This window comes from Triticum aestivum, chromosome 3D (genome assembly GCF_018294505.1).
Source record: "Triticum aestivum cultivar Chinese Spring chromosome 3D, IWGSC CS RefSeq v2.1, whole genome shotgun sequence".
Taxonomy (NCBI): Eukaryota; Viridiplantae; Streptophyta; class Magnoliopsida; order Poales; family Poaceae; genus Triticum; species Triticum aestivum.
The window spans coordinates 496,257,504-496,271,186 of record NC_057802.1 but is presented as its reverse complement, the minus strand read 5'-3'; the positions used below and the strand labels follow the sequence as shown (position 1 = coordinate 496,271,186).

The 13,683-nt window shown below is 43.8% G+C and overlaps 1 protein-coding gene across 5 annotated transcripts; it reads right to left on the bottom strand.

Moving 5' to 3' along the window:
* Positions 1-4,986: 4,986 nt before the first annotated feature.
* LOC123079939 (1-phosphatidylinositol-3-phosphate 5-kinase FAB1B) lies at positions 4,987-12,996 on the bottom strand. Of its 5 annotated transcripts, XM_044502773.1 has the most exons (13): positions 12,677-12,976; positions 11,447-11,740; positions 11,081-11,341; positions 10,390-11,008; positions 10,160-10,304; positions 9,708-10,058; positions 8,305-8,982; positions 7,898-8,217; positions 7,689-7,815; positions 7,435-7,602; positions 5,988-7,349; positions 5,637-5,897; positions 4,987-5,525 (listed from the first exon to the last, which is right to left on the bottom strand). In XM_044502773.1, the coding sequence occupies exons 2-13, from the start codon at positions 11,697-11,699 to the stop codon at positions 5,286-5,288; spliced, it is 4,785 nt and encodes a 1,594-aa protein (XP_044358708.1). In that variant the 5' UTR covers positions 11,700-11,740; positions 12,677-12,976; the 3' UTR covers positions 4,987-5,285. The 5 variants fall into 5 exon arrangements, with proteins under 5 accessions (XP_044358708.1, XP_044358706.1, XP_044358707.1 ...); XM_044502771.1 differs by having other exon boundaries at positions 10,390-11,341; positions 11,447-11,677; positions 12,677-12,996; XM_044502772.1 differs by having other exon boundaries at positions 10,390-11,341; positions 11,447-11,677; positions 12,681-12,996.
* Between the last annotated feature and the right edge of the window lie 687 nt (positions 12,997-13,683).

The window sequence follows — 13,683 nt, the reverse complement described above, 5'->3', positions numbered from 1 at the left end:
CGAAGGCGCTGACAGGCATACCCGGCCTTCCTGTCGCACGCAGGTAGCGTGCTAGAGGACGCACGCGGGCGCGGCCAAAAAACACCACATGATGGTGCCCTTGCCCATGCCCGCGGTCCACCCGTTGACAGAGCAAATTCTCGTTAGATCCCTCGGTAGGGTTCATGATGAGACCGGAAGTACCGAGACGGGATCTCGACACATGATTTACCCAGGTTCGGGCTTCCGAAGAGTAACACCCTACATCATGTGGTGTCTTGTTATTAATGGCGAGGGAATACCTTGTGCAAAAGATTACAATGGTGTTTGAGATGTCTACCGAGAGTTGAGTTTCAGATTGGATCCCTAGTGAGGACCTAGGCCTCCCTTTATATGGACATGAGAGGTTTAGGGTTTACACTGGGGGGAGGGGGGGATTGGATCAATAAGGCTGTCGCCCTCTATCTTGGGGAACACGCCCTCCTTCGCCTTCTTAGGGTTTCCTGATGCTTCTTCGGCCTAGTGGGCCCATGTTAAGGTCGAGGCCGGGCTCCCTTACGTTAGGTGCCCCGGGTTTAGGACCCTGTCGCCCATCATGGACCCCCGAGGCACGCCTCCCGGGTGCGCGTTGTCCGGGCAGATTGGACAACACGAAGGACCCCAGGGAGCCAGCCGCACTATGCGTGCGCAAAACGGTCGGCACGGAGGCACTCTAGCCCACAAAGGCTCCCAGGAAGCGGGTACTCCAACATCCTTTATAGGAGTAATATGCATGTGTAGGGTGCTCCTATAATTGCTAGAAAAGTTTAAATATGCGAAGAACTTAAATTTGGGAAAATAACCCTTTCTTGATCTTAGTAGTCTATTCACCCCTTCTAGACATACTTATCAATCCTACAGCATGTCAAGCCATGGCTAACATAATAAGCATTTCAAATCTTATGGGTAAAGTGTACAACTATTCGAATAGCCGTGTACATGGTCAAGGACGGCTAGTGAGGCTGCACTAAACTTGTGGGGTGTTTTGGGTTTAAAAACTCATGGTAGGTGGTACATTCGGTCTGATGCATAGTGGAATGGCCATTTAAACATGGAGCTTGTCCCGGGATAATGACCTAAATGGAACTTGATTATGAGGATGTTGGATTTTGATGATAGTATGAATTGGGAATTTGGATTATGGTGAATCACGAATGGATTCGGAGTAAGAACATTGACCCATAGGGTCATACTTAGATGCTTTAAAAATGTTTCGCAAAATCGATAGGATCACACGTGTCCAAATATTGCTTTCCTTAAATAATGAAATATAGTATAGAGGCACCCTTTCTTTGTACTAAACGCTACATGAATATTATGTTATCACTCTTTTGTGGGCTACTTGCGAGTACATTCAAAGTACTCATCTAGCATTGTTGTCGCTGGCTATTAACTTGGTCAGGCGTGGAGGATTTCTTTCTAGAAGATGAGTTTGTTACGATGCTACGAATTAGGAGTCCTCCCAGTCAGAATGCCTATAGGGATAAGGCATGATGGCTAGGGCTCAAGTTATTGTTGGAGTTTCCGCCGTTGTTTCATTTGGAGTTTCGCTCGTGAGGCATTGATGTGTAAGACTTGACCATAATGTTTCTATTTATGTAAGACTTTATTGTTATGTAATGAATGTAACCTGTGATATTCAGTTCGTTGTGTTTAAGTGAGCATTGATCTTGGGATCACTGCACATGCACAATAGATGACTTTGGTCAGCTAGATTGTGGTCCCCACAAGGACGTGAGACATGGACGTGCCCATGGCCGGTGAAGATTTAGACTAGGGTTGGTTTAAACCCTTAACTTTTGCTATGCAAAAAATCCCAGTACTAATAAAAATGTCATGTCGGTTTTTATTTGATGCACCGGGTTGGATGGTTGGCTCCCCTAAAGCCGTCCGCGGACATGTTCGGACGTGTCCACCCACATTTGGTGTGTCTGTTTTCATGTATATCATTGGAGATTCCCTAAGTACTCTATCCACCCTGTTCTGACCGTTCACCATTTCTTTTGGATAGTGTATGCCATTCTCCTCCTTTTGCATAGTGCTCATATGGTCGTGGTTGTCAAGTTTGATGTCCAGATCTGTCATCTTGATGGAACATTGCCCTTCGGTGACATCATCACCCCTCGTGTAGGGATGTGATCTCGGTGGTGCGTGAGGCTCTTCAACGGTGCCAGTGACAATCCTAGCTTAAGGTATAGAGTGGCCGTTGGGAAAACAGGAAGGTGTTTCTTTGTGTAGTCTCGACAGCAAGACGCCTAATTTCAGTATGAACAGTGTTTCTCTCTGGTGCAAGTGTCTTCTACTATGATTCGTAATTGTTGCATTATATCCCCATTCTTTTATTTAATTGAAATGGTTCTTTTTTTAGAATCAAGAGTAGACTTTTTTTTGAATTGTCACCGGGGGGGAGAAGAAATCCTCCCCACCTAAATTATATTCATTTGTTGTCTATAGGCTCTGCAGCCTAATACAAGATAGGGTTCAAGAGAACCAGAAGTACAGGGGGCACATGAGGGAGAAATAAAGAGAAAACAACACACAGACAACACATGGCGAGGGGGGACGCTACACAACAAGGGGCACCACGGGCGCTCGACTGCAAAGGCAAGCCAAGACTAAACCATGACACTGCACCATCGACGCAATCGAAAAGCACCGGGCAACCAAGACTGCACAACGCCGCGACACCACCTGTGTCATGGGGTACATTCGAACGGTCACACCAGGCCGAGACGACGCCACGGCACCTGTGTGGCACCGGCGTAGTCGGAAGGCAACACCAAGCATAGAACTCCACAAAGCACACCCAAAACAAACACAACAAGAGTAGACAATTACTCAAGATGGTTTCAACATTCCTTCCGTATCATGTTTCGAAACATCTCCGGGATTTCTTCCTCAAAGTCCAGGTCTCCCGTTCTCCTGGCCTCCACAGCTAATGAATGCGCCAGGGTATTGCAATCCCTCCCAGCAAAAGAGACTGAGTGCAACGCAAACTGGGTAAGGGTAGCTTTGATGTCTTGGATCACAGCGAGCCAAGGGGACAAACAGGGGCCAGCAGCCGTTAGTTCCTTTGTGATTGTCTGGCACTCCATTTCCAATTCCAGCGGCCCCTTATACGCTGACACCAGTGTTTGCAGGCCAATCAGAGCCGCCTTGGCTTCCTCCTCTTCCACACAGCTCGACGTCGACATTTGTTTTCCCAAGCACATGATGACGTGTCCCCGGTGGTCTCTAGCGACCGCACCTGCCCAAGATGCACCACTGTCAGACAGGAACGAAGCATCAGAGTTGATCTTGACCGCTCCTAATCTTGGGGCGACCCACTGTTTCAGATTTTGTGTCGTCCTTCGTGGTGAGTCAGTAGCAGCGTGCCAGGGAATCTTTCCACCATCTGACGCCAACAAAGCTTTCTCCATTTCATCCTCATACTACAGTAGGAAGATAACATATTTTTTGATGGGCTCCTTTCCATTCCCATACAATGTCGTCACGTAGATGCCAGCACCTCCAGAACATCATGAGGATCCTGGCTCTAGTTTCCTCAGATTCCGGGCATAACAGCATCTGCAGCCAGTCTGGACCAGTTCAACGAAATGCGTGTTCTCGGGGAGAACCCACTCTTCTCTAAGGGCTGCTCTCAGAGCTCTACTTTTAGTGCACTCGACTACAGCATGAAATTCGTCCTCTTCCTTGCAGCCGCATATGTTACAGATAGCATCCAACTCGAGTGTTCTTCTGAACTTATTCTTCTTTGTACCAGGGTGTTAGTAGCGATCCTCCAACCGAAAATTCTGACCTTTGGAGGGACGTTTGCTTTCCATATGACATCCCATATACTTCGGTCCCGAGCCTCGCTCGAAGAACTCGTTGGGGCCTGGGCAGCATGAGCTTGCAGCGACTCGGCAAGCTTATACGCGCTTCTTACTGAAAACGCTCCGCTCCGTTCATGATGCCATGCTATCTGGTCCGTAACATCCGCTTGAGGGATAGCCAGCTTGATAATTTCTTCCGCGTCAAAAGCATGGAAGATTTGCTTAATCAGCTCTATGTTCCACTCTTTCCTGTCCAAATGCATTAGCTGGTTCACCCATCTCAATCTCGAGCGTCTGATGAAAGATGCCGTGCGAAGACCCTCATTTCTAGGGATCCATTGATCCCGTTGAATTTGTATGCTCTTTTCATCTCCTAGTCTTCAAATTATACCCTTTTTGAGGAGTTCCAACCCTGCTTCTATGCCTCTCCAAACTGGGGATGCGTCTGCGGCAAAGACAGTACTTGGATTTCATAACTCTTGCAAAGAGGCTATCCGGGTGTTGTAGCAGTCTCCACCCTTGTTTCGCAAGAAGTGCTAGATTAAACAGGTGCATATCCCTGAACCCAATACCACCCGCCCGTTTAGGACGGGTCATGTGTTCCCACGACATCCAGTGGACCTTCCTGTGACCTTCTTCATCCCCCCACCAGAAATCCCTCACCAATTTCTCATACTTATCACAGAAACCTTTGGATAGGAGGAAGACGCCCATGGTGAAGCAAGGAAGCGCCTGAACCACAGATTTGACGTGGACTTCCTTGGCCAAATAGAAACAATCTCAAATTGAAATGGTTCTGGTTCGCTAATGCACACCATCTCATGTACACCTAATAGAAACAGTCTCATGTACATTTGGGCTACACACATCTAATAACCAAACCATCTTCTAGCAATTAACGGACTATTGAAAAGATTTTAAAAACGTTAACATTAGTAGTAAAAGAAGGCTCGACCAACTAATGGAAATTCGTAAACACAAATTACCAGTCATTGCTTAAACAAAGTAAGTAAAACACAGAAGCCTCAAACTTCCATACTATAGAAAGATGCGCGGCTTCCCTGCACATTCTGAGAGTCATTTTTGACAGTTTTATTACCAGCGTCTATTCCCAATTTCAAAATTTGATTACACATGTTCCACCCTAGGATCATCAACAAAGATCATTTCTTCGGTTATGTGCATGCCAATCACCATTCATTGACCTTTTTGGTATCTCAAGTCCTAATGCTATGTACACCAGCCGAGAAGCAATATCGACAATCATACACACACCACAAATATGAACAGAACGAAACTTAACACTGAACACATATATAAGACGCTGTTGGCATGCTAAACATGGACTCAACCATATTTTCCAGTCAGACAAGGACCATGGCAGCATGGACCATACTCAAGAGTTCAAGATAAGTTCAGGCACCAACATCACAAACGATCACGCCTCGAAGCTCAACCATCTGGAACTGATTTGAAGTACTGAGACATAAATGCCCTGAATCTTAATTTGTACTCCTTCGGAGAGATTACTGTTGGAGATAGATTCTTGGGGACAACAAGCGATGTCTTCACCCATGACTCCAGTTGTTTGTCCCAGGTATATTGCCTCAAGTAATCTATTATCCCGAATACAAGTTCCTTCTTCTGTTTGTCCACTCCAACAAATAAGGAGTAATCCATGACATTCATGTTCTGGAAACACAAGAAACACATCTTGTGAGCTTCACAGCCAACGTAATGGGCATACGCCCAAATGCATATGAACTCAACGAAAACTATTTGCGGCAATATAGGCATACTTACACATAGAAAGGATGTATCATTCCAAAGAGCACGTTCCATGAAGTTTTTGTTTTTTCCTTTAATGTAGATAGGCATGGTACGCATGTCTTCAATAAAATTTTGATCCAACAGTACACTTTCTGGATTTGTTGAATCAGCAACATATCGTGAGAAAAGAGCACCCTTCAGATCATATCTACGCAGTATGTTACGGCCAAATAAAAGATTCTCCATAATCATGAAACTAGTCCTTGCCTCCTTGCCATTCCTAATTTCTTTGACCTACAATAGTGGTTAGAGATAATTAGAACATAAACAATTAATAGTGCGAGCATTAACAGGGTAGAGCTTTGCAGAAAATTCATTCTGTACCTGATATATTCCCAGAATTTTTGCAAGGCAAGTAGGGTTACTTGAGACCTGAGATTCACTAAAATGCTTGAAATATTCAAGACCATACTTTAAGAACGAGTCAAACTCTGTTTTCTTGATTTCTTTTATGATAAATCTGTCATCCATTGATTTCGCAAAAAAAGCATTGCTCTTACCACCTTGTGCATTCCATAGTTTACAACGGCTTATGGATGAAATATACACAAGCTCGGATGGGCAACATATCTTCCGAAGCTCATAGAATTGCCTTGCATATACAGAAACCACAGTGTATTTGCTCTTCAAACCTAGCTTTTCACTATTCAGACAAATTTCAGGATGCATATCTTTTAATGCTGACAGAAATGAATCATAAAATCCAGATGTTGATTCCTCATATGATAATGACGATGTATTGTTTAATAGGCTATGATCCTTTTCTAAAGACTCCTTCGAAGAGATAACTGATGACGGCATAGAGGTACCTCTGGCCAAGTTGCTAGGTGCAACCTTATCAAGCTTTCTTCTAGATAAAAGTTCATCCTTTTCAAATGCAGCTTCAGAATAAATTCCTTGCTCTTCAGATATAGCCAGTGCATAAGCAATGATGCTAGATATCTCTTCCTCAACAATTGACAAAATATTACCACAGGGGCCAGCTACAAAATGCATCAAATTCATTTGACATTTGAGTTGTGTCAGTGATGAAGAAGTTGGGGTGTATTTGTTGATGAGATGGAACTTATTCAGATCGCCAGTTTCAATTTCTTTCTTGTATCCCATTTCCAAGTGACTCAACTTATTCCAGACCCATTCTCTTGTGTCATCACTCATGAAATCCAACAAGTTTTGCAATACAGGCAAATGTTTACTTGGCATGGCAATAGGGTAAATTTCATTGCTTCTGGCTGGTGCAGGGTGTTCATCATTCTTAACTGGTAACACATTTTGATGTGACCCATTTTCATCAACCTCACCTGGAGAAGACCCAAGCTCTTTAATTGGTGATTTCTCAGTAAGCTGATCCTTCTCTGAAATTATGCCACCACGAGAATTGTCAAAATCGTCAGAAGAATTTATAGTTGCTTCCAGTCTTTCCACTCCAATATTCAGGACAGACAGTGTGTCCCCATGTATGGGTACGGAAATATTTTTAGAACTCAGCTCATTCTCCGGTATGCTTTTGTGGTTAGAATTGTCTGAAGATGCGCCATCAAGTTTAATGTACTGAAGAAGATGATACAAACGGACATCCCAAACATAGAATCCAAGAAGAAGTTGCTGATACAGCCAGTTCAAGCTAAGGATCTCGTGAGCACAAGTCTCAGGCCTTGCAATGTGGTCAAATGCCTTCAGAGAAACCTAGTATATAGAAGATATATAACATGTCAAAAACTCAACCCTTGGGTCAGGAGAAGAATCAACTTAGAGAAACAAATAGGCTTACCTCAAGTACGTTCCTTTCTTGTGCAAGCATACTACTGACTTCCAAAAATATTCCCTCATACGCTGAACTGTTTGTGTTCTTCCCCATGGCTTCACCAGAGTATCTTGATTTCAAGCCTTGTATTGTGTTTTCAATTTCAGAGAAGAGTAGCTTCCATTCAGCAAGGACCTTCAAGCATAGAAGTATGTTAGGATGAGGAATGATTTAGCTAAATAAGAATGTATGGCTGCAGAAAAATATTTGTAGAAACGCACACTCTTAACTTCAACATCGAGCCAATCTTTTCTGTTTGGGTTATGGAACTGCAAAGTCATTGGTGGCTTAGTAGCGGAATATATTTCAATAGATGAGTATCTGAACACAGCAACTTTGGATCCCAATCTGCAAGAGGAAGAAATTTTTAGTGATATCATTTTGGAAATGAACTTCTATGTTTACGTCGGAACATCCTGCTAAAATTTACCCAAAGAAACGTAGGCAGTCCCTGTGCAGCAAATGTCCACATGTTGACAGCTTCTTAGCAGAAGAATGTGTCGAGAAACTGAGTTCCAAAAACTTCGCAAACGAAAGGTTGCGTGCAGAGGAAGATATTATAACCCTTGGTGTGGGCATACCACTGCATCTCAAGCACCTGGTCCACATCCAAATTCTTCTTTGACCCTCACCGGAAAGTGCTTCCTCCAATCGAAGGCTTTTCACAAGAACAGTGAGGGTACCATCATGGTGAGTGTAAGAGTACATGTGAGCTTCTGGAGGCTCACCACATGATAAGCAATTGTGCTTCTGCAAGTAATCTACTTGTTACTGACGCATAATTAAAGCCAATGAATGATTTGTTAAATTAATATAACAAGAATTAAGATGTATGACCTCGTTAAGTAAAGTATCTTGCAAATGCATCCCAAGAGATGTGTCACAATTCCCATAATAAGTTATCCTGGAAAGATGACTCTGCTCACAAACTGCTTTATTCCTGATGTTTTGGCTGGACATCGAAATTAGTATGGTCTGAGGATTTAGAGAAGTGCTAGTCCCCGTGTGCGTTTCATCATCAAAAGTTTCTTTAAATTTCTTGCCAGATGCTTCTTTTTTATGCGCACTTAGTTTTTCTGGAGCAGCAGCAATATTTGACCCATCAAACCCATCACCTGAAGTTGACTCAGCAGAGCTGATATATGAGATGTCCCCAATAATATCTGTCGAGGGATCTGGATCAGGCCGCGATGAATTAGACTGAATACATTGGCTGTTGGAATCTCTGGAATTCTTAATTTCGGAATCATGAAGATGCTGCGACATGGAGTTTTTAGTGTCGGCTAACTCCTCCATATTAGCATACTGCTCATCACAAGTGCTGCCAGGAAAATGTAGCTGCGAATCGATTTTTAAACAGTCCTCTTTACGGGAAGCATTTTTTTCGGTTATAAATGATCTTTGGTCGGTGAAAAATGATGTTTCAAGGATCAAATGGTAAGCTGCAAAGACAGTGAAATGGAGAACACGCTTAATCTTCTTCAATGTTTCACTTGTTGATCCTTTTAGCAATATCTACAAGAGAAGTTCAAGCTAATCAGAAAGAGCAAAAATAAAAGATCACACAATATAGGATACTGAACACAAATGGAAATGTTAGCACAACCAAGGAGCAAAAATGTGTACTCTGTGCACTTCGCTATATGCAAACAAACAGAATAATGGTGTTACCAGCAGCATCATGAGCAACTCAGTACTTTCTTTCTCAAACACACCCCTAAATGTATGTCATTTTGTATTAGAAGAAAAAGCTTTAGAAAGCGAAGTACAAACCACCGAGAAACAGAAGAAAAAGGCTAGATTATTCTAAGTTGCCAAAAAGGAGACAATATATAGAGAGAAAGAAGAATAGCGCTGTCTCAGTCTCAGACACAAACGCTTCAACGCAGTCCTAATAATGATCACAAAATGAATTGTCTACTCCCTCCTTTCCGGCTAAAAAGGACCAGACGTATCCCTAGATCAAAAATTTGACCAATATAATACAAATTGTATATGTCACAAAAATTATACCATTAGAAGATATAACATTTGAAGTTTTTCTAATGGTATATTTTTGTGATATATTACTCATGTTACATTGGTCAAATTATCTAGCGATACACGTGGGCCTTTTAAACCAAAAAGGAGGTAGTAACATATAAACATCAAGAATTATTTTATGAAGTAAAAAAAAGTTGAAATTGCAGAGCAGAAAGAGGAAAGATGACATAAAAATACGGAAAAAGAAGAAGACATACTGTGCATCCCATAGGTTTCGGAAAACCTTCTAGAAATAAAAATGTTTTGGGTGACCTCCTTCCATCTTCTACAGTTAGATTATGCTCCTCAACAATTTTTTTGAAATTGACAGATTCACACTGCTTAATAAGGTTAGTTTTCGTACGAACATCCTGCAATGAGATGATTGGAGAACCAGTACAAAGAGCGATTCTTTCCAGGCGATGGATATTCATGTCACTAACCAAGGTAACTCCTTGTTTCTGAACATATTCATTTACATTTCGTGAAACCGCTTTCTCCACCAATATAACATCCGGCCGGCATTTGCCTATCATATCGCTGAGACTTTTCTCCAACTGCTCGCTTTCCTGGTCAATGATGGTGAATGAGAATTTTGTAAATTTTCTTTATCATCTGATACTGTAACTCTGTAACATAAATAAATTTAACTAAGAGCATGCATGCAGACCTGTTTCATTGAATTCATTGATGATAGCCCGGTAGAAAATTGACCAATGTCACCCTTAAGAATCAACAGTTTAGGATGCTTAATGTTGGCACGCATCTGCTTATGTGCGGCGGTCTTCTTAAAAACAAGACCGTTGATCACTTCACTATCAAAGAAAGAGAGTGAGTACAGAGTTGAGGCATCATAAGGCAACAAAATGAGCAGTACGAGGAGGAATGCTAACACGTTACCTCTGCTGGCAAGATCCTGAAGCTATGCATTTCACCTTTACATACAACCCTGGATCCATTGCATTTCCCATATTGGCATCAGGCTTGACGAGTAAGGCAGCACGCCACGATAACGAAGCAACAATATCAAGCCAGATATTATCGGTTGCTCCATCAGACAAGGAGAATCCTTCAGCAGCCAAAAAACGACTAACAAGGATCTTGAATTGTCCATTCATAACTTCTGACATTGCTTTCTGCAATTGATCTTCACGGCTATTATTGCTTCCTTCCTCGTCAAAGCTAAGATTCAAACTTGACTGACCCCACTTAGTATCATTGTCACTATCATCATCGGGATTAGCAAGAGTATCAACATCATCCTCCTTATTTGCTGGGTCTGGTGGTAACCAAATGAGAGGGTCTGTCTCAAAACTGGGCAAAACTAGTGGATAAAGGCAGTCAATTCCATTCTCAGAGTCAGCATCTGCTTTCATGCCGGACTCAGCATTCAATATGTTGTTGTAAACGATAGTATTTTCCTTATTACTGTCAACCTGATCCATAACTTGCTCATTCAACGGAACTATTTCACCTCCTGGCATGGGAAGGCTAGTAACCTCCTCACCATATTGTGTTCCTGTAAGTTGATCATTGGTCAGGGTATCTCGATCAGGTTCCGAAGATAAATTTGTGTCCAAGATGACATTACCGGCATCACAACTTTCCTTGGTGGCATCTTGATCAGTCTCCAACTGCGTTTGACTAGATAGAATATTTTGGTCAGCCGGGATGGGAATATTAGCACCACCACTGAATACAGTAGTATGACTGGGTTCACATTCTTCCTCTTTTACTAGATTCTCTTCTCCTTGCTCCATAAATTCATCACTGACGAAGATATCAGGATGAAGTTGACCAGTATCTAGGAGCTCAGTGTCCTCTTCAGAGTCGGTATCCATGAGGGAGCCACCTGAGAAATACGGAGCAAAAATATAGTTAGGTTCAGTTAACAAATAATCACAATGATAGAAGTGGTAGTATTTTAGCTATAAGAGAATGGTGCACAGAGACTTACCAAAGCTTGAAAAGCAACTAGCATAGCTGGAAGAAGAACTTCCTCTGCTAAAACGGGGAGAACCGTAAGGAGTGCTGTAAGGAGTGCCACAAGAGCTTGTCTGCATGCTCAGCCATTCCATCTCACCATTTGTAACTGATGAATCAATACCATGGCTACACTTGTACCAGCAAGAATCACTACAGGTAAGGACGTCATTTTCCCCATCCATGGTTGCCTCTTCTGATTCAACTGCATGACACATTTTACTCATGACACAGATTTACCAGATTATCAAGCAAAAAATATGACCACCTGCAAATATAATAACCCTGAATCATCTTGACTGCTAGTCCCGAAACTGAAGGGACTACGCATACATAGAAATATATAATATCCATCACAGCAATCTAAGAATTTTCCCAGGTCAGCACTACAAGAATCTCCAGTTATTCGCATTGAACATGCCTAGTTGTACATTGGTTTATAAGTTCCAGCGTAAACTGGGAATTTGGAAGCAGAAGTTCAGAGGACACACCAGAATTACAGAGATAGCGCAAAATAAGTTACTGTATCAAAATAATAACAACCAGTGGATTCTACAAAACCACACCACTAAGCTCATGTAACACCCAAAAATCTACCCACACACAGAATAAATTTGAATGGTGTACAGTAAATCAAGCACCCCCGAAAATAATACAGTACGTTTTACTAGGATTCTAAGAACATGGGCAACTAAACTAAAAAGTTCCAAAAACAGGTGTTCCTTGAAGGACACGGACTGTCCCAACAGTAGTAGCCAGACGCCAAATAATCTATACAGTGGAAAGCACCAAGTCCACATGTAGTTCACCTATCATGTTGTCAAATATAATACTCTTAAGACCAGACTTACGGATGGATCCAAATGTTCGGCCCCTGACCTCCGGACGCAGCACACGCAACTCTGGTAAAAACTAAGCCGGCGGCACAGCAACGCTCAACGACTGTCGGCGGCAGGAGAGAGGTGGCGGGCGTCGAGGCGGAGCCCGATGGCCGGGGAGCACGCAGGGTCTACGGAGACGGCGGGCGGCGCAAGCCGACGGCGGCAACTAACGAACAGCGAAACAAACAAAAAACAAATGCCTCGCGATCGCCGGAGGAGCTCCTTGCAGGAATCGACGGGCCCGCGATTGCTTGGCGCCGTCAAACAGGCACCCCGATAAAACCCACCCGATTCGGGAAAAGCCCAGGGCATCGGAAGCTTACGTACGGGCGCGGAGAAGGCATCCTGATCGGAAAATCCACCCCGGAGGAATCCGTCAGACAGGGACACGCGCGCGCGCGCGCGCAGAAAACACCCGCGGCGCGCCGCCGACCCGCGGGCGGAGGGCGAGGCCGCCGACGACGCGCGGGGAGGGACGGAGGGAGAGAGGGGTGGACGGACCGGCCGGCCGCCGCGAAATCTGCCGGAGCTCTCGATCTGGGGATTGCGACTACGAATTCGGAGCGGGGGGAGAATAGATTGGGGGAGGAGGAAACAGGGAGAGGGAGGGAGGGTGGTGGGACTGGGTGGTGAGCTGTTTATATAGCGCGAACGCGTCGGAGGCAGTGCGCGCGTGACATGGCAGGCGAAATGGTCCCCGCGTGGTGTTGGTGGCGGTGCTACGTATGAACTGGATCCGGTTCCGGGTGGTGGCGTCGACAGGGGGGGATTACCAGCGGGCGCACGAAAGCGTATTTCTGGCGGTGGTGTGCAGGTGTTCTCTGCTCAGCCTAGCCGTGCGATTTCAAGCGCCATTTTGAATTATTGGGTTGGATGGGTAGACGGGAGGGAGCCCGGGTCGCTCAAGTTACCGGTGACACGTTTGGCAGCGATCTCGGTGGTTTCGTGTACCTTTCATGGGTGCCTAATGCGATGCATTATCAGTTTTGATTTCATATATTTTTTATGAATAAGTCTCCTTTTAGGGAGAACGAATCCTTCACAGAAAAGAAAAGGTTAGCTATAATACGTGGTATTTATGTTCTTGAATGGGCAATAATGCCTGTATCGTCACCCTCACGATTTCCTAATTTATTGTCGTCGCCCGGGCCCAAAGAACGGATGGTATGTGTTCCTCTATTTAGACGTAATCGATAATTTTTCACGTCAATATATGTTTTTGTATGGTTGTATCACGTGCCTCGCGTTTGTGATGCACTTTGCTGGCACTCCAGTAGTTGCGTGGTTGTGTGTATGGATGCCAGCGGTGAGGTAGTTCATGACAGATGTG